Source organism: Panthera tigris, chromosome B1 (assembly GCF_018350195.1).
Source record: "Panthera tigris isolate Pti1 chromosome B1, P.tigris_Pti1_mat1.1, whole genome shotgun sequence".
Classification (NCBI taxonomy): domain Eukaryota; kingdom Metazoa; phylum Chordata; class Mammalia; order Carnivora; family Felidae; genus Panthera; species Panthera tigris.
In genome coordinates this window covers 81,116,953-81,144,583 of record NC_056663.1, presented here as the reverse complement: position 1 = coordinate 81,144,583, position 27,631 = coordinate 81,116,953, and the positions used below count along the sequence as shown (strand labels likewise).

Below are 27,631 nucleotides of genomic sequence, written 5' to 3'. Positions count from 1 at the left end.
GATGGTGGAAGTTACTGGGTTGCAATTCAGCTGGAGAGTCAGTCTTTGGAAATCTCTGAAAAGCTGTGAAGGAGCAGCAGTATTAGCTATTTGTGTTCAGCAGTTGCCCTGAGTGATCTGGGCTACTTCTCCAAGTTATTCATGGTTCCCTAAGGTAAAACTTTGTTCCCTGCCCTGTCTGGTGTGCTAGATGGGCTCACAATAGCCAGTGAGGAACTTGTTTTTTGATCACAAAGGATTATTTGTGGGGAACCCCTACCCCTTATTTTATTTAAGAAAACACAAAAGACCTATATTAGTGTTCTTTGTTTCAAGTCATGTTGTTTGCCTCTTATTGCCAGCTGACTTTGAGCTTTCTAGAAGAAACATGTAAATTCTGAAATAGAAGATGGCTGTGATAAATTGATTTATTTCCTGTTATTCTGCTACTAGGGGTTTTAAAACTAGTGATTATTTAAGCAGGTAGGGGTAAGGTAGTCCTAACAGATTGCTTGAAGTCATGGGAAATTAACAGTTTAAATCCGTAAACTAATTGGCGATAATGAAACTCAGTTGGTAAATTCCTAAAAGCCTGTGGGTTTAAAGTAAGAAACCCTGAAGCTCTTTTTCTTAAGAGATCCTACGTAGCTTTCAAAGGTTTTCCATCCACCAGTGAAACTATGAAATGCAGAGGTCCTCTTAAAGTGGACTGTATGAAAACATGTTTAAATGCTCTCCTGATTGTTTCAAGACAGCATGATCCTGGAAAGGCAGACGACTTCTGGAACTGGCATATAGTGCTTTTCCTCCCCCTGAATTCTCTCTACGGTTGTACAAAATCACGAGATGCCGGTCATTTTCAGGAAGTATACACCGAGTTCAGTGTCTAGCGTCCATTTTCTGATGAGGTTGAAATGGCAGTTTACTCTCAGGAATTTCACAGAATTTATGTTTTAAGTGTGTGTGGTTATTTAAAGATAAAGAAATCTTTTATTTCTCTTAAACTTTGTAGCTGATACGCCCCGCCTGCTTACCTGCCTCCTGAGGACCCCATGACCCAGGATGGCTCCCAGCCAATGGACACAAATATGATGGCACCTTCACTGCCCTCAGAAATCAACAGAGGAGGTAAAATGAATTGCTGTTTATCCCTTTTTAGTGTCTGAAGTTTATCTGTCCAAATGTTACTTTCTCTCACAAATGTTTATTAGTCTGTAAAAAGATAGCTATTGGAGAAAGCACAATAAGAGAAGCTGGATAGAGAGAATTTTTTGGATTACAAGTAAGTCTTTTATATGAAGAACAAACACACTGATTTGACTAATGAAGGCCTGTGTATAATTGTGTGGTCATCTGTTTTGAGCACAATACTTAATAATTTTAAATTGGCAATAAAAGAATATTTTTAAGTGAAGGACAAAGGTAGGTATTGAGAAACAGTGAGCATAACTTTACTGAAGTGGGGATGTCACTGGTGATGTCCAAAATTAGAAGTTCATATAACAAGGCTTCCCAAAGGTTCCTTTGTTGGTAGAGTCTTAGCCCTTATCCATACACAGCTGCAACTGGAAAGAACTACTAACATTTTTTTCTTGCTATATTTACTTGTTTCTAACCTTGTTACAGAAAGGGGTTGAGGCATGTGTTTTTCCTGTTCTCACCTGGAAGAACTTAGAAGCAGAACCTATAAGCAGGTCGGGTCATTCCTTTCCCTTTCTGGTGGAGGATGGGTGTGTTTCGAGGTCTGCAGTGGCTAGTGGGGTAGGCCTAACGGAGCAGAGAACTGAGAGCAGTGAGTGTCGGGAGAATCCCTGAGCACCTGTAGGAAGTCATGACCAAATGGTGGAAGAAAACTGTTCCCAGACAACCTCTCGTGGAGGAAGATGCTTCACTGGTGCACTCAACACGTGGCATGAAACTTCACTGTGTAAATTTTATGCAAATTGAAGTTATAAGGCAATCTAGTTACTAGGTGTAGGTCTCATTTCATTCTGACTTTATTAAAATTGGAGATATCTCAGACTTTGTCAGAGTTGCTTACATCTTTTAAGTTCTTAAAATATGATGAAAGAACCTTTTTTAGATGTGCAGTGTAATAAATTGAAATGTACACCTTCCTATTTTATTTGTTTATTGTTAAAGTTTATTTATTTTGGGGAGGGGAGGAGGAGTAGAGAGAGAGAAGGAGACAGAGGATCTGAATCAGGCCCTGCGCTGTCAGCGTGGAGCCCGATGCGAGGCTCAAGCCCACAAACCATGAGATCACGACCTGAGCCAAGGTCTGACGCTCAACTGATTGAGCCACCCAGGTGTCCCTGAATGTACACCTTTTTCATCTGTAAAATATTTTTACATCTTCATTGGCTCTGTATCTGATGGTTCCTGATAATCTCTAGAACATCTTCCCAAACATAATTATGAACCAACAGATAAAGCTTCTGGTTGGGGAAAGTGACTTGTGTCTCACACATCTTTAGAATTTGTATTTGGGGAACAAGGATCGCAGGAGAGAATGGACACAGGACTGCTCTACAGCTATGAGCGTGTGGACCCTGTAGCTATTGTTATGTTAAGCCTAAAATGTCTGATTTCAGGAAACAGGCCTTTAAATTGCTTTAAAATTTTTCCTTTAAATAGCTTTTAAAAATTTCCCCATTAGAAATAAGTTCACAGTTAATATCTTCATGAGGAAAGAATGTCGGCCTTTCTGTTACTGTTTTTACCTTTGGTGGTTTTCCTAAAGCAGGAGTCAGCACACTACAGCCCACAGGCCAATTCAGCCTGCTGCCTGTTTTTTGTAAATAAATTTTTATGGGAACACAGCTATGTCCATTACACATTATCTGTGGCAGTTTTAGCACTACGAGGGCACAGTTGAATAGTTACAGTAGAGACCATATGCCCCACAAAATCTTTCTGGTCTTTTACAGAAAAATGTTGTCATCTTCTGACCTAAATGAGTAGTATTTTGAACAATCCTGATAGCTGATAAAAGCCTTCTATAATGATGTTACAGTTTTCTTTTAAGATTTAGCACTATGTAAGTCACTAAAATTTCATTCTTTGAAATACAGTAAATTGACATGGGATAGTTGCTTAGCAGGGAAGATAGTGTATGCTTGTTTTTGGCTCACCTGATCCAGTGTATAGAGCAGCTAATGTGCGTGTGGATTTTTTTAAGGATTGTTCTGTTTTCCTTACCGAATTCTAAAATAAAGTGCATTATGATATTTGTGGAGGTTGTTGTTAAGCGAACACAGAAGTACTTTTTCCTAAACAGTCCAGTTTATGCTTCTAATGTGGATATGCTTTCTCTTTGTACATTTGTATGCTCAGGACCTCGTAAACCTCAGATCATTACATATTGGCACAGTGGGCATACGTGGTTTATATTCCTGGAATCTCTAAAGCAGTGGTAAAAGAGGTTTTACTACAGAAGGAACTTATCTTTAGAACCTTTTAGTTGCAAATGTTTAGAAGCATGTTCTGTTTGGAGATTTGTTAGTCTTAAGAGATTTGACTTAACAAGCTGCATCCTGTCAGTAAAGTTGGGTAATTTCCATTGTTGGCCCATTCTGGGAATGGAGAGACAAAACACACCTGCTCTGCATGACTTAAAGCAAATATAAGGAAGTTAGCATGAAATCTGGATGAGAGAGATATGATTCATTCTGTAAAAATGGCCAGCTGGCAAGATTTCTTCCTGAGTTTAAGGACTGGAGCAAAGCTGTGGCTGTGATAGTTATTGGCAGCTTAATGTGAAGTAAGGGAACTTCTTATCAATAATTAGAAACCGATTTTCATTGCTTTGAAAAAGCATAGGCCTACTAAGGCTTTGTTGAAAGTCACCCTTTTTCTGCCAGCACCTTTGGCACATTTCCTGTCCTCGATTGTTCTCTTTCCATTTGTTTTTCACTTGCCACTTGTGTTTCTTTAGATGGTGAGCCAGCATCTGTGGTGGGGGTAATTTCCATTTTGGCATATTACGGAGCAAGTAGCATATTGTGAGTGTGCAGCAAATGCTGTTGGTATGCTTGCTTAGCTGGCGTTTTGGTTATCTGATAGTAATTGGAGAAAATTATTTTCCAGTTGAAGGAGGACGTCACACTTTGTGAGGTGAGGAGTACCTGTTTCAGATATCCTAGAGAAACCGTATACATTCTAATAGCAGTTGCCTTCCCGTACCTGCATTCCAGGGTCCTGAGCCAGTTTGACAACACAGCTTCAGTGTTTGAGAGCCCCAGGCACTCGCTGAGGTTGACTGTAAGGTTTTCTTTCTTACAGATGTTCAGGCGGTCGCTTATGAGGAACCAAAACACTGGTGCTCTATTGTCTACTATGAGCTCAATAATCGTGTGGGCGAAGCGTTCCATGCCTCCTCCACAAGTGTGTTGGTGGATGGTTTCACCGATCCTTCCAACAATAAGAACCGTTTCTGCCTTGGGCTGCTCTCCAACGTTAACCGGAATTCCACTATTGAAAACACCAGGCGGCATATTGGAAAAGGTGAGTTTTCACTTGAACCTCTTTCACATATGTGTCTGTTGTGCCCCTGTTCCCCTAGAACTGACGCAATTGTTCCTGGAGCAGCCTACCAGGGCAAACACCAGGTAATAAACACTGGCTCCGGTTTGTAAATAGCTTTTCAGTTTGTATTATCAGGACGCTACTCACTTTTCAGTCAGCAGTGTTTGTGTCCTGCCACCTCATAGGAATTGATATTAACCAGCTGAAATATTGATCTGGGCGGGGGGGGGGCACTCTTCCATCTTGTGTTTTGCTGCAGAATAAAATAGCTGTTAAAGAGTGACTTACAACCTAAAACTAAATGCAAGTTAAAACAAGTAAACCTAATATGTTTCAAATGAGTACCATAACTCACTGGGAAAAGTAAAGAAAGAACCAGTCCAGAATAACTTAGGAATATAGTATTTGGCTATGTTTCTTCAGTCTGGGCCAGGTAGGGTAGAGTGCTTGTAAACAAATCCCGAGCTCATTTTAGTAGGCTTTGATTGCTTAGTGGCAGTATGAATAAAAGTTATGGAACTTTTAGTTATAAGATTAAGCAAATGACTGAATGTGGATGTTTCCGGGAGCCTGGATTTTCACTGTGGAGTAAGAAACATACAAGTATGGAGGAGGGCAAAAAATTCACCCTGTGGAGGTATCAGGGTGAAATCATGACTTAATAATACATGTACATATGTGTGTACACGTGGATGTGTGTGTGTATGCGTATGCATATTTAGATGTGCTCATACGTGCATGTAGTTTCTGATCTGTCTGCTGAAAGGGCCAGCAGGCAAAGATGCCCAGGAGCCATAAACACGTCTGGTTCTCAGCTCATCGTCTCTAACACCATTTCCCACTGAGAGGAGTCAGGACTCCTCAGGGAAAGGGCTGACTCCCAAGTCCGGACCAGGTAGACAGAGTTGAGCCTGGAACATTTTGTTCTATCAGAAAGTGAAGAGATGCCAATGAAAGTGATGGGGGCGTGTCACAGGAGCCATCTTGGAGGTGCTTCCCCTGGCCACTTCTGGGACAGTTTGAGTAACAAAATAATGAAGTATGGTCATGGATTTTAAGCCACTGAAAAACCATAGTAATTTATAAGCCCGTGCCAATAATACATAGATAAGGATAAGGAATGAATGGGGAAAGCTGGTTCACAAATGTGCAGTGAGTGCTAGAGTTTGAAAGTCATCATTTTGCAGCCATCAGGCAAGAATCCTCAGTGAATACTAAAGAGAGAATTTTTTGCAAGAATCAGGATATTTGCATGGTATTACAGTGTCTCCTCACAGACTGGCTATTAGTAACAAGGGAGAATAGAAATGAGTAGTTATACAGTGGAGACATTGGACAGCATCTTGACTGGGAGATCAAAATTATCATCACCAGTGAGAGACAGATGGATCCCATATACCACCAGATGTGATGCCCTGAGAAAGAAGTAACATCACCTGTGCAGAATTCCAGTTGAGAATGCAAATCTGAATCTAATCATGGGGAAATTTCAGACAAATCCAAAATGAGGAACATGCTATTAAAAAGGGTGAAGAGGAACTGTATTCTTCTAAAATATCAATGTCAAGAGACAAAGGTGTGAAATGTTCCAAATTAAAAGAGATTAAAGTGATATGACAGCTAGGTAATAAGCTGACCCTGGGCATGATCTGTGCCAGACAGGAAAAATAACACAGAGGACCTTATTGGGATCAGCAGGCAAAGTTAAAATATGAGTGGTAGATTGGATGAGAGTATTATATCAATGTTACATATACTGGCATTGCTAACTATATTGTCACTATGTAAGAGAGTATGCCTATTCTTAGGAAATACACACATATATGCACATATACAAATATCTATCCATCTAAAACAAATCTGTGTCAGAATATATATATGGATGTATATGTGTGTATATGTTTATGTATACATATACACATATGTATGTATATACATATATGCATATGAGAGTGTGTGAAAAAAATAGAGGGGAAGGAGGTGCGAATGATAAAAAATATAGAATAAATTGTCACAATAAATGAATCAGGATAGTGGTTACATGGGTCTTCTTTTGTTTTTCTTGGCTGTTCTGTTTCTGTACATTTGAAATTATTTCCAGAGTAAACATTTTTTTTTAAATGACCTACTATAAAATTTAGAACAGTGGACCAAATTAAGAGGTCATTTAGTAAATGCCTAAAAGGCATTTGAGGTAAAGTTCAATACTCGATCCTGGAAAAAACAAACAAAGAAAGAAACAAAAAAACCTCCTAAAACAGGACTTGATAGTTCCTTAATATGATTAAGGGGGAAAAAAACCAAATCCTAAACTCCGCATTTAATGATGAAATGCTTGAACCTAGGTTCATAACATATAGATCTCTTTCCATGATCTGTAAACCCTGAAAATTGTACATAAACACAATATTGCATATATTTGGGATCAAGGGAGAAATTTTTCATTAAGTTCTAAAGTTGACCGTTACCCCAAAGTAGTAAAAAGCCATTGTACTCTAGAATATTTCTATTAAAAATTAGGAAGAAAATACGGATTCTGGGAATGCTGATACTTAACATTGTTCCAGATATCTTGACTAGCGTATTCAAATGTAGAATTATTGATAATGGAAATAAGCCAAAATTGTAATTATTGCAGATGATATGATTAATTGATAATATTTTTGGGAGAGATTCTTGAACTGAAGTTAGTAGGTCAAGGGTCTTGATATATTATGCCAATTACTTTCCAGGAAGCTTTTATTAATTTCCACTTATACCATAAGTCTATGGATGAGTGCCTTTCTTCTTTCACCGATGTAGGTATTACTGACATAAGTAATACTCGTGGTTGTGGTGTTTATTCAGAAGTTATGGTTGTTTATCTAGAAACCTTTAAAGAATTTAGTTTTAGAGATTTTATGTCAGTTTTCTTTAATCTGGCAATAACCAGTTAGAAAATATAATGTAAAGGAAAATCATGCTTCTAACATCAACAGAAAACGTAAAATTTTGGAAATAATATGAATGAGCAATACATGAGAATTAGGTAAAGAAAACCAAATTTTACTGAGAGAGAAAATTTAGATATGTAAATAAGCAGTCTGTGTTCCTTAAAGAGAAGGCTTAATATTGTGAGAATATTTTAAGGATATCCTTTCTTCCTAATTCAATTTATGGTTTAAAATAATCTATGCCAGAATCACAATGTGTTATTTTTTGAAAGTCGGAAAATATGATCTGAATATTACCTGGCAGGTTAAACAAGTGAAAATAGCTAATTTTTTTAATGGAAGAGTAAAGAAAAAATTCTTGATGTTAGGTTAATTATGAAACTACAATTAAGTCAGGGTATAGACAAAACGGTAGAATAAATTAAACTCAGACTATGTTGTATTTCAAAATTAATGTATGTTAAGTGAAGCATAACAAATCAGTAGTCTTCTAATGGTCCTGCAGTAACAAAGTTAGTTTTTAGTTGAGGCTGTAGGGAGGAACCCTGACCTCATTTCACATATGCAAATAGATTAGTGAATTGAGGGTTTTTTTTTTTTAATGGCAAGCTGTTAAAAAGCAAGAAGAAAAATACATTTTATCGGAGACAGAAATTTTCTAAGCATAAAAAGCAATAGAAAAGATCACAAGAGAATTTGACTACTCAAAGCTTTCAAACTTCTGTAGGTTAAAAAAAAAAACCAAACACCAAGAACAAAATTAAAAGACAAAGGACTGATAGGGAAACAAATAGGAAATAAATTATTTATATCTTACTTGCAGCTCATAAAAAAATAATAAAAATATTAGAACCCCAGTAGGATACATAGGTAAGAAATATGAACAGTAAGTTCGTAAGAGAAACACAGATGGCTAATAAACATATGAGAGCATATCCAGTCTCACATGTAAATGAAAACAATATTGTTTTTCAGCGAAAATTTATTTTAATTTATTTTTTTTTGTCTTAAACTCACCCAATACTGGCATGGGCAAAATGATAAAGGCACTCATATACTGCCGGTAGGGTGTAAATTGATATAAGCATTCTGGAAAGTCGTTTGGCAAAGTGAATCAAGAGCTTTCGATCCAGTGATTTAACTTCCAGGAATCTCTCCTAAGGATATTATCAAAAATTATCCAGAGACATTCATCCTGGCATTGTTACAACAGAAGAAAATTAGTGTCAACACTATGGTCCAGTAACGGGAGAATCGCTAAATTGTTGTATCCATATAATCGTGTAGATAACTTTAAATGTTTACAGAGAAAGTTTAGTAGTAGTCAAAACCAAATACAGCACATCAAACTGTTAACTTTTGCCTCTACATCACTAAACAAGTGGTGATATTTTCTTATTCTTTATATTTTGTTTTACTTTCTAAATTTTTGAAAATGAAAATTCCTCATTTTTATAATCAGGAGAAAAAGTAAACACGTGTGTGTACGCACACACACAGTTTCTCGTGCGTGAGCTCTCTCTCTCTCAAATTGTTTTCTCGACATCAAGCAGGAAAATGGACTTCTGCTCCAGCAGCTATTTAATTGCCACAGAAGTCGTAGACATTGTGTGTACATGTAAACACAACGCATAATATTTTGGATTGGATTGGAGACCATAGTTTTAGCATTGGCTGAGCCATGCTGGAGTTGCCTGCAAGGTGGATTGTTTAAAGCCACATGGCATGGGACTCTGTTTGCTGCGTGGCCTATAATAATCTCCCTTAATGGTGTAGGGCTTTGTCAGAACGTGTCCCCCCCCCCCCCCCCCACGTTTCCTTTTTTTAAAGGCTGGGTAGGATCAATTTCCAACACTCCTGGCACTCCAAGATGTCACAGGAAGAAGTTTGGAGCAGATGGTAGTTCAGGGAGATCAGATTCCACACAGTATGAATTATTTTTATAGTTCCCCCCCCCAACCCCCAGACCTTCATCTTCTAGCTCTCAGCACTACTTCCTCCATGTGGTTTTCTAGCCCTTTTACTTTTGATTCTCCCTTCTCCTACCCTAACATTTTCAAAGAGCTGAGCTACAAAATAAATGCAAGAAAGAGAGCTCATATGATGAGTATATGTAGAATCCAATAAGTCCGGCTTTATTGTGCTGTATTTTTAGAGTGAGAATATGCTTTCAACCCATGGCCAAATAGGGCATTAGACTCTTATCAAAATGAACTTGCTGTATCTCGCTACTAATTTTTACGAGACTGTGTTGTTATATTATTTCTTAGAAACCTCTTAGACATACACGTTAACAAAAGGACATTGTATTAGCTAATATGGTTAACTAAGATTTTATCAGCTGTACAAGATTTAGAGAAAAACCAAAGTTTAAATCCATGCGAATTCATATATTGAAGAGACACAGATGCCTTTCAGCTGTGAGAAATGATAATGAATATGATCCGTCCCTTGTCTTCCTACAGGAGTGCATCTTTACTATGTGGGAGGGGAAGTGTATGCCGAATGCCTCAGCGACAGCAGCATCTTTGTGCAAAGTCGGAACTGCAACTACCATCATGGATTTCACCCCACTACTGTTTGCAAGATCCCTAGTGGGTGTAGTTTGAAAATTTTTAATAACCAAGAATTCGCTCAGTTATTGGCACAGTCTGTGAACCATGGCTTCGAGACAGTCTATGAGCTCACTAAAATGTGTACTATCCGCATGAGCTTTGTAAAAGTAAGTAAGTCCTCTGCTTAGGCTTTAACATGTTTGCTGTGCTTTCTCGCAGTATATAAATCTATATCCTCTTGATATATGTCCATAGAAGCCAACATATTACCTAGGCATTTTTTAAACTTTAGTGAGGGTGTCAGTTACTAGGATACAATTAGAATATAGGAGTGTTTGTATTTAAATCTCAACAGTGTAGCAGGCTTTAATAACTTTTTCCTCTTCAAATAAGCACTATTTTAGCTACTGTAATACCATAAGAATATGTTTTGTTGTATATTTAACATATATAATTTAAATGCACGATTTTCTTAAAAGATTAATTCAGTAAACAAACCCCCCTTCCTTTTCATTCTGCGTTTTTAGTACCTTTATGATGATAACATTTGTTGCTTTTGTTTCAGCAATAAATGAGTGATCTTTTTTAAATAAAAGTTCACCATGCTGGGGTTTATTTGTGATAGGTCAGGTTTTTTTAATGGTTCCAGTAAAACCTCATGGTTTTCCTATAATTCAGAAGTTAATAAGACCCTTGCCCAAAGATCAGTAGATACCTTCGTTCTAAGACTGTTGTTAGGGTTGAGGATGGAGAAGGTTAAAGACATTGCTCACAATAATTGATCTCTTTCTCCCTTCTCTTCCACCTCCAAGAAATAAAAAAATTTTAAGATGTCAAAATTAAATATCAAATATCTGACTAGATTTCATGAGTTGTAACTTATTCTAGTAACTGACTTGTCTCTAAATACTCAAAGATAAAATTTCATCCTCTGTTACCTTGAGAAACAAAACTAATTATATATTTGGGTGAGGCAATCACCTTTTATGTCCTCTCTTCAGAAGCTCACCCAACTTGTTGTGAAACCTGTTTTGTAATGTATGTATTACAGAGGGTAATTTTGGAACCTTACTTTGTTAATCATCCTTTAGATCAAAGATGCCTTTCCCTGAATATCATTTTTTTCTTACTTCTTGAATCATATTAGCAGATTCTGAGTTTTTTCTCCTGGTGTTGGTTTTCTTGAAACATAATTCACCAGTTTTGTGATGTGTGTGTGTGGCTGAGTATGGTACCTTGTTAGTATTAAAGGAGGGTTTTTACCTTTTAAAGAAGTTTACCAATATGCTGCGTACCTATGGGACTGGAAAGATCTTTCTCATGCACTATTAACATTCACGGTTTAATTTTTGACTTTGCATTTGGCTAAAATGAATTTTAAAATGAAGACTCTGACTTGCCAGCGATGGTTTTTGTTTGTTGGGTTTTTTTTTTTTTTAATTTTTTTTTTACAGTTGATTTATTTTGAGGGAGAGAGGGTGCGTGCTTGCACAAGCAGGGAAGAGGCAGAGAGAGAATCCCGAACAGGCTTTGCGCTGTCACCACAGAGCCCAGCTCAGGGCTCTGTCTCACGAACCATGAGATCGTGCCCTGAGCTGAGATCAAGAGTTGGACCCTTAACTGACTGAGCCACCGAGGTGCCCCTTATTTGTTGTTTTATTGGTATTGAGGAAAGAATACCTATTTTTTTTTAATGTTTATTTATTTTTGAAAGAGAGAGAGAGAGACAAAGTGTGAGCAAGAGAAGGGCAGAGAGAGGGAGACACAGAATCTGAAGCAGGCTCCAGGCTCTGAGCTGTCAGCACAGAGCCCAACACAGGGCACGAACCATGAGATCATGACCTCAGCTGAAGTCTGGCATTTAGCAAACTTAGCCACCCAGGCGCCTAAGAATACCTATTAAGAGTCAGGAAACCCAGGTTCTAGTTTTATCTGCCATTTTATTTTATTTTATTTTATTTTATTTTATTTTATTTTTTAACATTTATTTTTGAGAGAGTGAGAAAGAACATGAGTGGGGGGAGGGGCAGAGAGAGAGAGAGACCTAGAATCCAAAGCAGGCTCCAGGCTTTGAGCTATTAGCATAGAGCCCCACGAGGGGCTCAAACTCCCGAACCGTGACATCATGACAGGAGCCGAAGTCGGACGTTTAACCAACTGAGCCACCCAGGCGCCCCTTAGCTGCTATTTTAACTGTGTGATTAAGGCACAGGGATCTTTTGCCCTTCCTCATGTTCATCTTTAAAATGGGTGGATAGAGTTGGGAACTGTGGTAATCATTACAGAGTTCCCTTGATGAGTCTATTATTCTTGAAGGGCCACTCAAGAAGAATCTATGACTCTACTGCTCCAGTTGGATTTCTCTTCAAACTCATTTCATATTGTTTACCCTGTCACTTTTAATGGTTTTACTTTTATAGATTTTTAATTATTTACACACAAGTAAAAACAAACTTTATACTAATAAAAAGTATTTATGATACGAGGATATGCATTAAAAATGTATTGGATTTCATTCATTCAGCAAATATTTTTAGCACTATTCCAGAGAATTAATACAAAGATGAAAAAAAGCACCTTAAAGTTTCTAGCTTCACAAATGCTTTCAGCCTAGTATATGCTTAATTATAAAATAACGTGATATATACTGGAATGGAGGCTAATATAAGATATAATAGACATAGCTGGGAAGCTGGATGTGGAAAGCTAAGGGTGAACAAATTTTGTTTTAAAACTCCTGACATGATGAAGGGCAGCTGCTTATCATACATTTGCAACAACAAGTTTGCATAGTGTTTATATGGTATTGTTCTTTATTAAAACCATAAGGGTTTTATACCTTGCCCTTGCACACTTAGCATCTTAGAGAAATTATATAGGTCATTTTGCTAATTTTAATAGCCAGTCTTTTTGCCATTTTGAAGATGATTATCTTGGACTTTAAAACATACATTTTCTAAATTATTTGCACAGTAAATTCCCCATATATCTGAAAAATCCAAGTCCATTCAGCTGAACACGTATTTCTAGAGCTTCTGCTTTGTGCCAATCACTGTGCTAGATGTTTGAGATGAAGATAAATAAGATCTGATCCCTGCCTTCAAAGAACTTACTGTCTAATGGGGGAAACAGGCACACATACCTTTAAATTAAACATAGCAGTGTATTGATATTTGTACAAATGTATGAATGTATATACATATGCACTTCGTATATCACACCTTCTTCCTGAGAGTTCTGATATTTATATGTACTTCTTGAAATTCCTGGAGTAGATAGGTATCAGATAAATAGAACCCAGCCTTCTCTGACATTCCTCATGAAACAAGGGTTTATCAGAGCTTTATATTCCATTGCCCACCACACTAGTGAATTTTTGATCATTGCAGTTGCAAAATTACCTTTGTCTTTTGCAACTTTAGTGTCCCGATTCAGTCATACTGAAGATGTCTGGCAGACTACCTTCTTGTACAAATGTATAATGGAATCTATTGATTCAAAGCAATGCTTCGGTGTCCATAATAGCTTTCTGGATATGTATGTGCCTCTGCCCGTTTGCTTAGAGACTGAAAGATCAAGAGCTCTGTGTTGGTAGGAGGACCTTCAGTGGCTGAGGAGGGAAGAAGCAGAAAGTCAGTTTGGCTAACATGACTTTTTCTTTATTTTCTTGATGATAAAAAGTTAAAAGGTGCCTCCGTTAAATGAAACAGCCTTATAATATATTTGAAACTTTCATTCCCCAAGACCAGTGCTTCTTAACTTTGATTCTGTGGAGGGAACTTAGGGAGCCTAGAACACACCCATCACCTGAAACTGCCTGCCATACTGTATGTGTTTGTGCACACAAGCATCTGTCTTATGGAAGGCATCTGTGTCTTTAATCAAGAGTGTCTGATTACTTGAATTCTTCTTACTTAAAAAGTTTAATCACGGAGTGAAGCAAGTTAAATGACCTCCACTGTGTCTTCTAGGGTTGGGGAGCAGAATATCACCGCCAGGATGTTACTAGCACCCCCTGCTGGATTGAGATCCACCTGCATGGCCCCCTCCAGTGGCTGGATAAAGTTCTTACTCAGATGGGTTCACCTCACAATCCTATTTCATCTGTGTCTTAAACAGCCTCAGGCTTCTGCCTCTTGAAAACTATTGAGCCTTGCATGTACTTGAAGGATGGATGAGTCAGACACGATCAAGAACTGACAAAGGAGCCTTGATAATACTTGACCTCTGTGACCAACTGTTGGATTCAGAAATTAAAAAAATAAAAAAAAAACAAAAACCTTGGTAACATACTGTCGATATCGAGAACCTGTTTAGTTTACATTGTAACATTCTATTGTAAAATCAACTAAAATGCATACTTTTAGCAGGACTTCCTGTATAGTTAAAGGAGAGATGGCCAAGCCAGGGACAAATTATCTATTTGGTCCTAAGAGAAATGGTCCTAAGAGATTCTTTTGTGTTTGGCACTTTAAGGTCATCGTTTGGCAGAAGTTTAGCATTAATAGTCTTTCTGAAGTGTGTTTTTATCAGGTTTAGAACCCATGTTGAGTCTTATTTTCATGGGTTTTCATAATATTTTAAAACTATTTGTTTAGTAATGGGTTTTGTTTGTTTTTTAAGTAAAGTTTAACCTGATGATATACATAGTAATCTTTCTAAAATTGTACGCTGACCATACTGCTGTCAGAATAATGTTAGGTATATGCTCTTTGCTAAATATATATGTACAGAATATTTGGAAGTTAAGAATGGATTAGACTAGTGGACTTAGTATTTGAGGGGGTGGGGGAGAGGGAAATGACAACTGCAAATGTAGAATATACTGTAAAAAGTCAGTTTGTGACTTTCAAGAAACAAACCGATGCCTGAATTTTGCTGTGTTTCAATTTTTTAGACATTTTATCCTTTTCTTTTTTTTTTTTTTTTCTTTTTTTTTTTTTGGGCGCCTTCTATCCCATCCTCTCCAAAAAGCATTTGTGCAGCTGGTTAATTCATGTAACTGTGAGAGCAAATGAGTAATTCCTGCTACTCTGAAATCGACTGCCTATATGTCTCAATACCAACCGTATGGAGTGCTTCAATTTAATAAGCAGTTTTTTATGGAGTTTACAGAAACAGGCTTTAATTTTCAAGTGAATTGTTCACCAACTGTTAAATATTTGGAGGATTTAAAGAACATCCCTGTTTAAATCCATTTCAAACTTTTAAGGATTTTTTTTGTACTGTGTTTGGTTTTATTTTTCTTCTGCTAATCTTTTATATTCACTTATGCTCTCGTACATTGAGTACTTTTATTCCAAAACTAGTGGGTTTTCTCTACTGGAAATTTTAAATAAACCTGTCATTATTGCTTACTTTGATTAAAAATTTGTCATTTCCTTATTTCACATGCTAGATTTTAGGATCAATCAGATTTACTTCTGAATCTTCGGAGAGATTTCTCTCAAATAATTCTTTGCCAAACATAAAAAACTAAATTACTAATACAGAGACAGGGAAACTGAATCATGAAGAGGGCAGCATCCCTGTAAATCAGAAAAGGACGTGTGGAACTTTGGAAATTAAGAAAAAAGGAGCAAAATTTGGAATTTTAGACCTAACCGTATAAACTTGTTTATGTGAGGAATTGCAGCACCAACAATTCCAGATGGACAACACTCTACAGCATCTCAGCTTCACACAAAAAAGCAAGTGTAACGTTGGCCCGGAAGGAGAGCTCAAAACTGCAGCCAGACGGTGTTCGCTTGCCCATCCACCTCCTGCGGGAATCCTCTGCCCTCTCTCCCATCCCCCACCCCAACCCCAGACAGTTTGCCCATGAAGGACACAGACTTGAGAAGACTTAGATTCTTCCCTTGGCCACATCGATGCCACCCCTTCTTCTTTTGATACGTCCTTCCCACAGTTGTTTACCATAGCCCCGTTTCTGCCCCGAACTGACAAAACAGAAACTTCTGTTGCATCTTGCTGTCTCCAAAAACATTGTGCCAGTGGAGAAAGCCCTGGATAGAATACCTATATTAGTGCACACGTTTATGGGCATCTGCTGGGTCACTTAACTTCAGTGAACCTCTGGTCCCTCACTTGTAAAAAGGAGACACTGTTTCCTTATCACAAAGTTGAGGTGAAGCTCTTTTGGAAGAAAAAGGTGTGAAAATGCCCTGGAAACATTACTGCATGTGAGTACGGGAGTCACTGTTAAACCCTCCCCTGTGTGCTATTTTCCCATTTCCCTAAGTCATTCCTCTCACGGGTGATCAGGAGTGATGATGGGGATTAGTGTGATACAATAACGTTAGAGAAGATGAATAAATTAAAACTATTGAGCTTCAACAACGAAGTGTCGCTGAAAATTGTCCAACAATAAAGAGCCAGGGTCATTTTTCTCACCCTCTTCCTAGCAGTTAGCTACTTTTTGTTTCCCCCAGTTCCCATGGCTGCTTGCTGGTACAGTTATGCAAATTGTTAACTGGGTGTAGCACACTAGTAGGCAGCTTGGAGATAGACTGGGTCAAACTCCAAAATAATCCAGAAGATTGAAACCTACTGGAAGGGGAGACCCTAGGAATTTGCGGCATGGTAAATGAGTCCTTCCTGCTCAAGTGCAATTATTTGTGTTTTTGGTAAAATCTTGATAGAGGTCATTGTCGTCATAGGAGACTATTGAGTCTCCTGGAAGTTTCAGATTAAGGGGGGAAAAAAAAGAGCAACTGTTTGGATTACTTTAAATTCAACAAATTCAAACAAAAAGCAATGTGAGCTGTTTCATAGTAGACCTATTTCCTGCCACCAAGAAACCACAAACGGGGATGATTAGAATTGGAGGGCCTAGAGCTCCTCACTCCCTCGTTTCCGACATCCAGTGAGTTCCTTAAGTTTCCTGCACCTGTTTAATCACCCATAAAATAGAAGCAACAAAGCCTATCTCATGGAGTTACCATGGAAATTAAGTCAATACACGCGAAGCACTTAGAACTTTAATACGACCAATTCACTGTCTGGGAAAGCAATCAGAAAAGAGTTCAAATCAACAAACATTTGATGAAGACTACTTACCTTTAAAATATGTAAGAAGCATGGTGGGGAATCCTGACTGACCTCAGGGAGTATGTAGTCTAGTGATCAGAGAAACCCAACGGAAGAAAGCTAGCGATTTGTGAAGGCTTCCCACGCCAAGCACTGTGAGGCAGTTTCCACACAAGAACATAAAAGAATACTCTATCCTCAACTCCTGTCATTTTTCTTATAAATGAGGAAACTAGCCCAGAAGCTAAATAACTTGCCCAAAGTCACCTAGCTAGTTAGTCTGGGAATCAGAATTTCAATTCGGGTAGGACTTAAAAATTTAGAGTTAATTCCATTATATATGTTTCTGTTGTTAGTTTGCAGACATATAAACAGTATAAAATAAGGCAGAAGGAAAAGCACAAAGGAAAGAAGATACAGTTCAGACTTCAGTGAGTAAAGAGATCCATAAAGGTTTTACAGAGGAAGTGGTATTTAAGGTTGAGCTTTGAAGGTTGGAAGCATTTTCATAATTGGAGAAACTTCTGGGCAAGAGAACAGTCTGAGTAGAAGTATACGTGACAGATAACCTGTTGCTTGGTCCACCCCGGCATCTGCCCACCAGTTTCTGAAGACATTCCTCCAACCTACAGGATTACCGTGGGATTTATCAAACAGTCCCTCTGGCCACTATTAGGTGGTCTCCGTAGGGACCTGTTCTGTAGGAATGCTGAGACTAGAAGAGTTTTTCTGTGTCTGGCTGAAGCTAAGGTAAACCTTGGGATTGCCCCTACCACCTCTTTGGCTCTATGGGCTGGGGATGAGAACATAAGAGAGAGTTTTAAGGGCATCCAGACTGTAGGGTGTAGGACTTACCAAGCGCTGCCACATTCCTGTTAATGGTTATCCTGCGACACCAGAATCTTTATGGCTAATCCGCTCTTTCGCTTCATGTAGTTTGAGTTTTTGTCAGCCTGCAAGAATACGTGGTTTAAGCAATACAGTATGAACATACTTGAATTTTTATTTATTTTTTTATTTTTAAAATTTTATTTTTATATGTTTTAATGTTTATTTTTGACAGAGAGAGAGAGAGAGAGAGAGACCAAGCGTGAGCGGGGGAGGGACAGAGGGAAGGAGACACAGAATCCAAAGCAGGCTCCAGGCTCTGAGCTCTCAGCACAGAGCCGGATGCGGGGCTCGAGCCCACAGACCACGAGATCATGACCTGGGCTGAAGTCGGACGCTCAACCGACTGGGCCACCCAGGCACCCTGAACATACTTGACTTTTCAAAAAATGCTTACTTATTTATTTTGAGAAAGAGAGTGCAAGTAAGCAGGAGTGGGGGAAGAGCAGAGAGAGAGAGAGAGAGAGAGAGAATCCCAAGCAGTCTCCGCAGGACCATGAGATCATGACCTGAGCTGAAATCAAGAGTCAGACACTTAACCAACTGAGCTACCCAGGAGCCCCATACCTGACTTTTTTAAAGATACACCATTTCTATAGGTAATTTTCTTTTAACCAAACAATACTGGTTCGCTAAAGATTTTTAAAGTCTAAGGAAAACAAAAGGAAGAAACTGAAAGTCACCTGTACTAACCGTTGGTGATTAAATTACTTTATCCTTGAACCAGGTGGTTATGACAACCCGGCATAGAGATATTCGGCATGCTATAGGAAATTCAGGTCTAAAGGTTAGTCACTAGCATCAAGGTGATTGGCTCCATTTGTTAAGCAGTTATCGGCACCAACCCTGTGCCAACCATTGTGCTGAGTGATAAAAGCGAATAAATCCCCCGCCCTACCTGCGCAGCTTGCACTCTAATGAGAAAGGAAGATAAGTGACACAATAACATTGTGCTGTGACAGCAGAGGGCACAGAAGGGAGTATAAACTGGACCCGAAGACTCAGGGAAGACTTCTCAGAGGGAATGGTGCCGAATGCCTGGCACATTACCGTACCAGATTTAGATCTCAAAACTCAGGTTTCACCCAACGCAGAAGACGAGCTGTTTGGTCTCAATGTGCATTGATTTCTTTGTTGCATACACATTTCTTATTTTTTCTGGGAGAATTGGGATTGTAGGCAGTTTACTGGAAACTCTTTTTTTTTTAATTGAGTCTGTTGACTGTAATTTTAAAATCCGCACAATTCTTAAGTGGTTTTTAAGGCAGTGGTCCCCAAGGATGGTGCTGGAGGGAATTCTCAGGCCTACAGTTTCCAAGCACTGGAACTGAAAATCTCTTCACGGAAGATCTGGAAGCTCAATGCTAGCAACTGAAAAGCCATAATACATTCTCACCGAGATGCAATTCGCAGTTTAAAAGGCAGGGTCCTGTTATATTTAAAAGCTCAGGAATGGCTTTAAGGAAGACTTTGTGAAAAGCTGACAATGTGTAAATTACCCCCTCCCCTGCCTTGATCTCAAAGACAAGTAAATCAAAGTAAGATAGCCTTGGAGAGTAAGTTTTTAAAAGGTTAAAAAAAAACAAATTGAAATCAAGCTGCTGTTATTCCTTAAGACTAGATATTTTGTGAGAACATGAGAGAAAATTTTGTTTTTTCCTCTAGTCTTGGGTCAGATGGAGACAAAAGAATAAATTCACCTCCACCATATTTCCATTGCATGGATTTCCATTGCATGGATGTATAGTTATGTTGCAGATGTGATAAAGAATCTGGGCACATGAATTATTATAGACATTTTTTTTAATGCTGACTCTGTCACCTTCCAGCTGTGTCATCTCAGGCAAGCGAATTAATGTATGAGCTTCAGTCTCATCATCTGTAAATGGAAGAATAATAGTCACACTCTCACAGGTTGTGTGATGCTGTGATGTGCACTAAATACTTGGCACAGAAGCAGGCACACAGTAAGCGCTTAATAGTGGCTTGGGTACAATGGTGACGATGACCTAGAGGGCTTCATCAATACAGGCCTAATAAACTCTTTTTTTTTTTTTTTTTTAATTTTTAATGTTTGGGGCACCTGGGTAGCTCAGTCAGTTGAGGGTCTGACTTCGGCTCAGGTCATGATCTCGCAGTTAGTGGGTTCGAGCCCTGCATTGGGCTCTGTGCTGACAGCTTGGAGCCTGGAGCCTGCTTCAAATTCTGATTCTCCCTCTCTTTCTGCCCCTCCCTTGCTCATACTCTGTCTCTCTCTCTCTCTCTCAAAAATAAGTGTTAAAAAAAATTAAAAATAAATATAGAGAGACATAGCATGAGTGGGGAGGGTCAGAGAGAGAGGGAGACACAGAATCCGAAGCAGGCTCCAGGCTCCGAGCTGTCAGCACAGAGCCCGACACGGGGCTCAAACTCACAAACCGTGAGATCATGACCTGAGCCAAAGTCAGATGCTTAACCAACGGAGCCACCCATGTGCCCCAGGCCTAATAAATGAACTCTTATCTCTGGGACATCGTAGATGATTTGAAACCCAGTAAGAATTTTTTAAATCCCCACAACAATAATAAACATTAAAGAAAAAAAAAGCAGTGGCCAGTGTGTATAGCACAGCTAATGTTAATAAAATATAAATCTTGTCCATTTTCTCCTGCTGCTTCCAACAAGAATCCTACCTATAGATTCTTGACAGAAGATTCTTGATGTAACACTATTGCCAGTTTTATTCTATTTACTAAATAACTGCTTTCAGAGTACTTACAAATATTGATTTACATTACTCCTTAATCCACCCTTAATTTATAGACTAGCCACTTATTAGGATACCTCTTACCCTTGTGTTTCCCAATATTAAAATAATGTCTTTATTCCTGGTTCCATCCTACGTTATTCTACCTTGAATATTTGCCAAACCCGGTCTCAGAATCGTAACTCCTGCCTTAGAGTGTCACTAATCCCAAAGGATTTGGGCTTCTCTAGAGTTCTGACCCAGAGTCTCCTCCATCTGCTGAGAGGCCACCCCACTGGAAATTTACATCCAGCGTATGCCTTCCCCACAACCTTAGCCATTCTTTTTCTGTGTCGTTCCAACATTCCAAATTCTTGTTTATCCCTGTGTAGGCAAGGATTTATTTTGGTAGTGTAATTCTGTCTCCTCTGGTCAGGACATGGAAGCCTCCTATTCTACTTCTGGAAGCGTATGATTCCTAACTGGGTGAACTGGCAGTCACTGTGCCCTGGGTGTCTGCCTAAATACACAGCAGATTCTACCAGTTACCAGTCATCGTATATTAATAACCCACTCGTATCTAGTAAAATCCATTAACTCATGTTCCTACCAATTTTCCAGCTCCATCCCCTCACTTGACTAAGTATATTTAGAAATTTAAATTTGCATAGTCCTTTTGAGAGGAAGGAGACAAGATAAACCCATTTAACCTTTATAGGATATGTAATTCTACTTAAGCATAAGGCATTAACTGTAACACCACTAAGAAATGTCTCTAAAGCTAATCCTCATGTGACAGTAAAGAGCCTTTATTTTTTTGTGTGTGTTTATTTTTGAGAGAGAGAGAGAGAGAGAGAGAGAGAGAGAGAGAGAGAGAGAATGAGTGGGAGAGGGGCAGGGAGAGAGGGAGACAGAATCCAAAGCAGGTTTCAGGCTCTGAGCTGTCAGCACAGAGCCTGACACGGGGCTCAAACTCATGAGCCATGAGATCATGACCTGAGCCAAAGTCAGACGCTTAATCAACTGAAACACCCAGGTGCCCCTATGTGACAGTAAAACGCTTTAAAATTTCAATGATTGAGACACCAATCCAAATAGGTTGTGACACTGATCAACCTTTTTTTTTTTTTTAAGTTCATTTATTTATTTTGAGAGAGAAAGTTCAAGCAGGGGTGCAGCAGTGGAGTGGGGGCAGGGGGGCAGAAAGAGAGAGAATCTCAAGCACAGAGCCCAAATGGGGCTTGAACTCATGAACTTTGAGATCATGCCCTGAGCAGAAGTCAAGAGTCAGATGCTTAACTGACTGAGCCACCCAGGCGTCCTGATCTATCTTTAAAATGGATGGAGGGTTCCTATATATATTCCAGACTGGAGCTTCTGTCTTTCAGGAGACTGGAGCAAGAGGAAGTAAGGGAGAGAGAAAGGGTCCAAGTCAGAGACCTATATCCAGACTCTGACCCTTGGTGATCTCTGGTGATCCTTGTGAAGTTCTCCAGTCCTTTGACCCTGGGTTTCTCTCTGTAAAATGGGAGTCACACCCTTCAGTGATGTGTGAAGAAGAGGGACAAGTCTGCTTGTCATATCGGTACCTGAGTTGGTGCCCAATAAACAGGAGTTGCCATACTTATGTTTGGTTAGGCTGCCAGGGTGATTTATTTTTTAATCTATATGTGTCTATTTGAAAGTTCACCTTCACTGCCTTCAAATTAAAAAACGATAAAGTTGCATGATATGAAAGTTATATCTTAATAAAGCTATAAAAAAGGAAGATTTTTAAAATTAAAAAAAAAAAGGAATCCATCAAATTCCCTTAGAGAATATATAAGTGATTTTTAAGCTGAAAAACCTCAGTGCCTATTCTGTAGGGGGCCAATAAATATTGATTAATAGACTTCATCTATAGTTTTTCATGAGAAGGCAAGCCCAAGTTCTCCCTTATGTAGACTGCCCTTAATCCAAACATTAATTACTACTTTTGTATCACAAGACTGTTATGATAATCATACTCTATGCATTGGGAAATAATTTGAAATTCATGAAGAAGTACATCTCCATGCTTTGATAAATGAGTATAATTAGTTCCAAAATTTTTGTTCATAAGCCAAAACTGGTGTCATTAATCATTAAATATTCCCATTAAAATTAATGTAAAAACTTCAGTGTTGCTCTTAATGGAATAATTAATAGAGTAGAGGCCTCATTTAATGGTGTTGGAGGGCCCCAAGGCTCTGTCCTAGCTGTCCTTCTCTTCTTTATACACCTCCCTCCCAAGGTGACTTCTTCCACTCTCCAATCCCATGGCTTTGATTACCTTCTATATACCATTGACTCACAGATGTGTCTCCAGCCGGGGCATCCCTTGGGAACTCAGATATCCAAGTGCCTGCTTGACATCTCCACATGGGTGACATCTCAAACTTAACATGGCCAAAACTGAACTTGATCCCATGCCACACCCCCACATGCTCTTCCCCTTCTTGGTAAAGACCACCATCATTCACGCAGTTGCTAAAGCCACAAATCTTTTCTCATCCCACATCCATCCCATCTGTAGATCCCATTGCCTCTACCCTCAAAACACATCTTTCTCCACTTTCCATCTCTGCTCCTTCCTTCCTAGCCTAAGGCACCATCATCTCTTGCCTGGACCACAACCATCACTTTCTGGTTGGTCTCCCAGGTCACTAATCTTGCTCTTGCTACAATTGACTCTCCACATGGCACCAGGGAAAACCTTTAAAAATGCAAATCGGGGGCGCCTGGATGGCTCAGTCGCTTAAGCATCAGACTTCGGCTCAGGTCATGATCTCACGGTCCGTGAGTTCAAGCCCCGTGTCGGGCTCTGTGCTGACAGCTCAGAGCCTGGAGCCCGTTTCAGATTCTGTGTCTCCCTCTCTCTCTGCCCCTCCCCTGTTCATGCTCTGTCTCTCTCTGTCTCAAAAATAAATAAACGTTAAAAAAAATTAAAAAGCAAATCAGTTCATGTCACTTCCTAGCACAAAAGCTTTCACTGAGTTCCCACAGGTGCTTAGCATCAATTCCAAACCCTCCTGTAGCTCATGAGGCACTGCCTCAGTGGTTCTCATTCCTAGGGGGTGATTAGAGTTTTATGGGATTATGATTATCATAGTGATTGGGAGGGGGTGCTGCGACTGGCATTTAGTGGGCGGGGTAAGTATGCTAGATGTCCTGCAGCTACAGGATGAGCCTTCTTTCTTTCTTTCTTTCTTTCTTTCTTTCTTTCAACTTATTTATGTATTTTAAGAGAGAGAGAATGAGCGGGGGAGGGAGAGAGAATCCCAAGCAGGCTCTGCACTGCCAGTATGGAGCCCGACACAAGGCTTAAACTCAGGAACCAGGAGATCAATGACCTGAACTGAAACCAAGAGTCCCACCCTTAACTGATTCAGCCCCCCAGGCGCCCCAGGATGAGCCTTCATTCTGCCTGTTGATCATTACCTGAGCCTGAATCCAGACTTGATATTACATATTAAGTACAAAATAGAAAAGGATGTGCTGTGTTTTGTTCCAAATTTTATCTAGAAATGTTCACCATTTCGGAAAATCTCCTCACTGCTGAAGGAGCCACTGACCATGTTTGAATCATTACTGCAACACCCCTTCACATGCACGTTGATTCTGCCTAAGTGGGCCGTTATCTGCTTACTTCTGTCTTCCAGCGGAGTTGTGCCTAAACATTTACGTGTTGAAATACAAAGCACTTTATTATAAATTGCTTTTTAAAATTACTCCTTTAACAGGAATTAATGGTTGATTGATGATACCAGTTTGGACTTACGAGCAAAAATTTTGAACTAATGATACTCATCTGTTGAGAGATGAGATGAGGGAACTTCTATACGAAGCAAAAATTATTTCCCAATGATAGACTATGGTTACCATGGAAATCTTACAACAAAATAAGTAATAATCAACATGGGCCATGGAGGAGAGGTCTCACTCTTCTCATGGGAAAAATTGCAGATGAGGTCCATCAATTCATTGGCCACCTACAAACTAGGGGCAGGAATTCATGGTTTAATACCATTCTTATTGTTCCTAGGGAAATTTGATAGCTTTTGTAGTCTTAATATGTTTTTAAATTTTAAAACAGTGAAGGTGAAATTAACATAGAAAGGAATTTCCTTTTTGAGCCGCAGGAGGGGCACTACAATTCTTTTTTAAAGAGGCATTGGGTCTTAGGTTTGAGATTTGGTGTCCCATGCTCTCTGGTTCTGGCTTACCTCTCCTGTCTGACCTCCTCCCACCCCAATCCAAATTCTCAGACACACCAAGTTCTTACCCGTCTGAGTACCTCTGCACCAGCCACTAATTCTCCCTCCCTCCAGTGCTCCTCTCCCTGCTGTTTGCACAATGGCTCCTGCTTGGGTATTACCTCCTTGGATCCTTGCTCGCCCGAGGCACTCTCCATCACATCGCCAGAGATCACCACCTGATCGGGGACCTTCTCTGTCTTACACAACAGAACATTGAACATTATCTGAGAATATGGTAGGGGCCCAGAAAATGTTTCTAGAATAAAGCATGAGTAGAGGGAGGCAAGCTAAAGCATCTTGGTGGTAACATATGAATATCATTCATAATTCTGAACATACAAAACTGTAAATGCTTGCATTCTAAAAGAAAATGTTAAGACATTTGAACCAATATGGTGGCATTGCCAGCACCCATGCTCACCGTTTCAAAGACTGCAAATTAGTACCAACTGCAAGTACATTCACAATAGATTTGTGAGCTCTTTCTAGTTAGGTGTGGTATTTCTCAGTTAAAACATATCTGTGGTCACATATGCAGGGTATAAGAGCCCATATAAGTGATTTCTTGTTCAAACTGAGGTTAAAAACAAAATCATGATGGAGGAACATGGGGTCAAACATCTCCCAGCAAACCTTGATGACCTATTGAGCAAGGAGAAATGTTTACCAAAAACCGGCATATAAGCATGGGGCTTAGGCGAATGAAACTTTCATCAGGAGAGCATCCAAAGAGAGATGTGTGTAAAGAGCATTAACTAACCTGCCTCAGGTTCCCCCATCTTTAACCCATCCACTACATGCGCTTGCTAAAATTCCAGGGTTATCACTCTACTCTGATGAAAATCCTCTGGTAAGTTTTCATCACCATATATGGCATGTATAATGAGATCAGAGAAGTGCCACCTACTTGCAGAGCATAGTCTGACTGCTCCCACCTGCTAGGCTGTCCCCTCGCAGGCCCTAAGCTCTAGTCACTCTGGAAAATTTGTTGTCCTCACCCATGACAGCCACCGTCCTGGGCAGTGGTGGAACCCCATCCCCCCTCCGCCATTATGCTACCATAGCACCCTCAGCTTATTTCCATTTAAAGTGATGCATGTTCCTAGTGCAATTTTCTCTTCCTATTCTTCCACTGGACTAGCTGCTGTTTGAATGCAGGACTGTATCTCACTTATGTTAGTCTCTCCCGCACTACCCGAGGCTCGGAGCACGATAGACACTCAGTGTACATTGGTCTGAAAAAAAAACAATGAATTTACCTAAAGATTTAATGATCTTTTGGTGGAATAAGCTGATAATGATCTGATATTTCAGAAACTGCTATTCTAAATATGATTTTTATCTTTTCACAGTTGAACATGATTTGCTCTTTCCATAGGGAAGGCTCACCCTGAGTCTGAATGTGAGATCTGAGCTTCCTTTCCTTGGGATTCTTATATTCTACCTCTTCAGAATAGTGTTCAGTAGCAACACAGAGGATTCAGGAAGGCAGGTTAATATTTACAGATGTGAAATTCCATAATCTTTCATCAAGGGCATTTGTTGACTGTAAGACTACAATAGGGGGTTCTAAGAGTGGAGGATGTGGCCCAGCCTGGTGAATAGCTAAGGGGAGGCAGCCCAGCAGCCTCAAGAAGGAGAGAACTTGAAGAACCAGGGAGAACATCTAGCCCACATGCCCTCATACATCCATGTGCATGGGGCGGGGGGATGGAGAGGTTGGGGGTGCGATGAGCCCCTAAAACTGCATGTAAAATGTTTTGTGTATGTAGCGAGGTATATTTTCCCTGTGGGTGGATGGGCCCACCCCATTCTCAAAACCATCTGTGACCAACGAAAGGTTAAGATCTAGCCCAATATTGGGGTGTCTGGCTGGCTCAGTCGGTAGAGCATATGACTCTTGATCTTGGGGTCATGGGGGGGCATAGAGAGCTCACTTAAAAACAAAACTACAGTAAGATAAAATATAAAATAGAATAAAAATAAAATAAAATAAAATAAAATAAAATAAAATAAATGTAGCCCAATATGAACTTTCCTCCCTCAATAAAGAAAACTCTGGCCTGGGAGGTTGGGTGAGTTGTCCAAGGCTGCGTGGCACCTTAGTGTCCTAGCTGTGCCTGGAACCCAGTCTCCACTGCTTGTTTCCACTGCTTGCCCATGTTGCCTTCCCATCAGAGAGGGCTGATGCTTCCGGCGGTTTTCTTAGAAAGGCTTCTTAAACTGATGGCAGTATCCCAGTTGTCCTAAATTGAATACAATATCAGTGGGTACCACTTTAAAACTAGGGCTAAGGCATATACTTACTGCACTTGATCTCTGTTTTACACCAGATTTTGTGACTACTACGACTGAGCGCTATTTGATACTTTCATTTGTCCCCCACAACACATACCCTTTGGAGATACTTTAAATTTTGTTCAAATTGGTACTGCAGGTCAGAATGCAAATTCTATAATAAAATTACTGAGCTGTGTTGGAGCTCCTGAAATTGCAGTTTCATAGGCTCTTAGTTTCTAAAATTGTGATGCCTTGCTTTATTTATACATGGGCCAAGTTATTTAAATTTTTTACAGGGACAATGTTTTGTTACTTCGCGTTCCCTATAGGGAATGACAACTAGAAGTTCCCTTGAAAAGTATGGTTTCAACTCCATTTTTGTGCTTTTAGAAGAGAAGCATTACAGGACTTTGGTTTGGAATGGTAAAAAAATTTTTA

At 39.4% G+C, this 27,631-nt stretch overlaps 1 protein-coding gene and 1 long non-coding RNA gene across 3 annotated transcripts in view; one reads left to right on the top strand and one right to left on the bottom strand.

Annotated features, from left to right (window-relative positions):
• SMAD1 (SMAD family member 1) overlaps positions 1 to 15,364 on the top strand; it is a 47,549-nt gene extending 32,185 nt beyond the window's left edge. The window contains 4 exon segments of the mRNA XM_042983833.1: positions 992 to 1,107; positions 4,264 to 4,485; positions 9,905 to 10,161; positions 13,966 to 15,364. Of these exon segments, the coding sequence (XP_042839767.1) occupies positions 992 to 1,107; positions 4,264 to 4,485; positions 9,905 to 10,161; positions 13,966 to 14,109 (739 nt within the window). The 3' untranslated portion in view covers positions 14,110 to 15,364.
• LOC122237947 overlaps positions 4,640 to 27,631 on the bottom strand; it is a 29,587-nt gene continuing 6,595 nt past the window's right edge. The window contains exons 3-5 of one of the 2 annotated variants that reach the window (XR_006216752.1): positions 27,015 to 27,159; positions 17,879 to 17,976; positions 4,640 to 4,759 (exon numbers count right to left, since the gene is read on the bottom strand). This is a non-coding gene — a long non-coding RNA (uncharacterized LOC122237947). Of the gene's footprint in view, positions 4,760 to 13,024; positions 13,605 to 17,878; positions 17,977 to 27,014; positions 27,160 to 27,631 lie in introns of those variants that run through there. The other variant, XR_006216751.1, reaches the window with a different exon arrangement.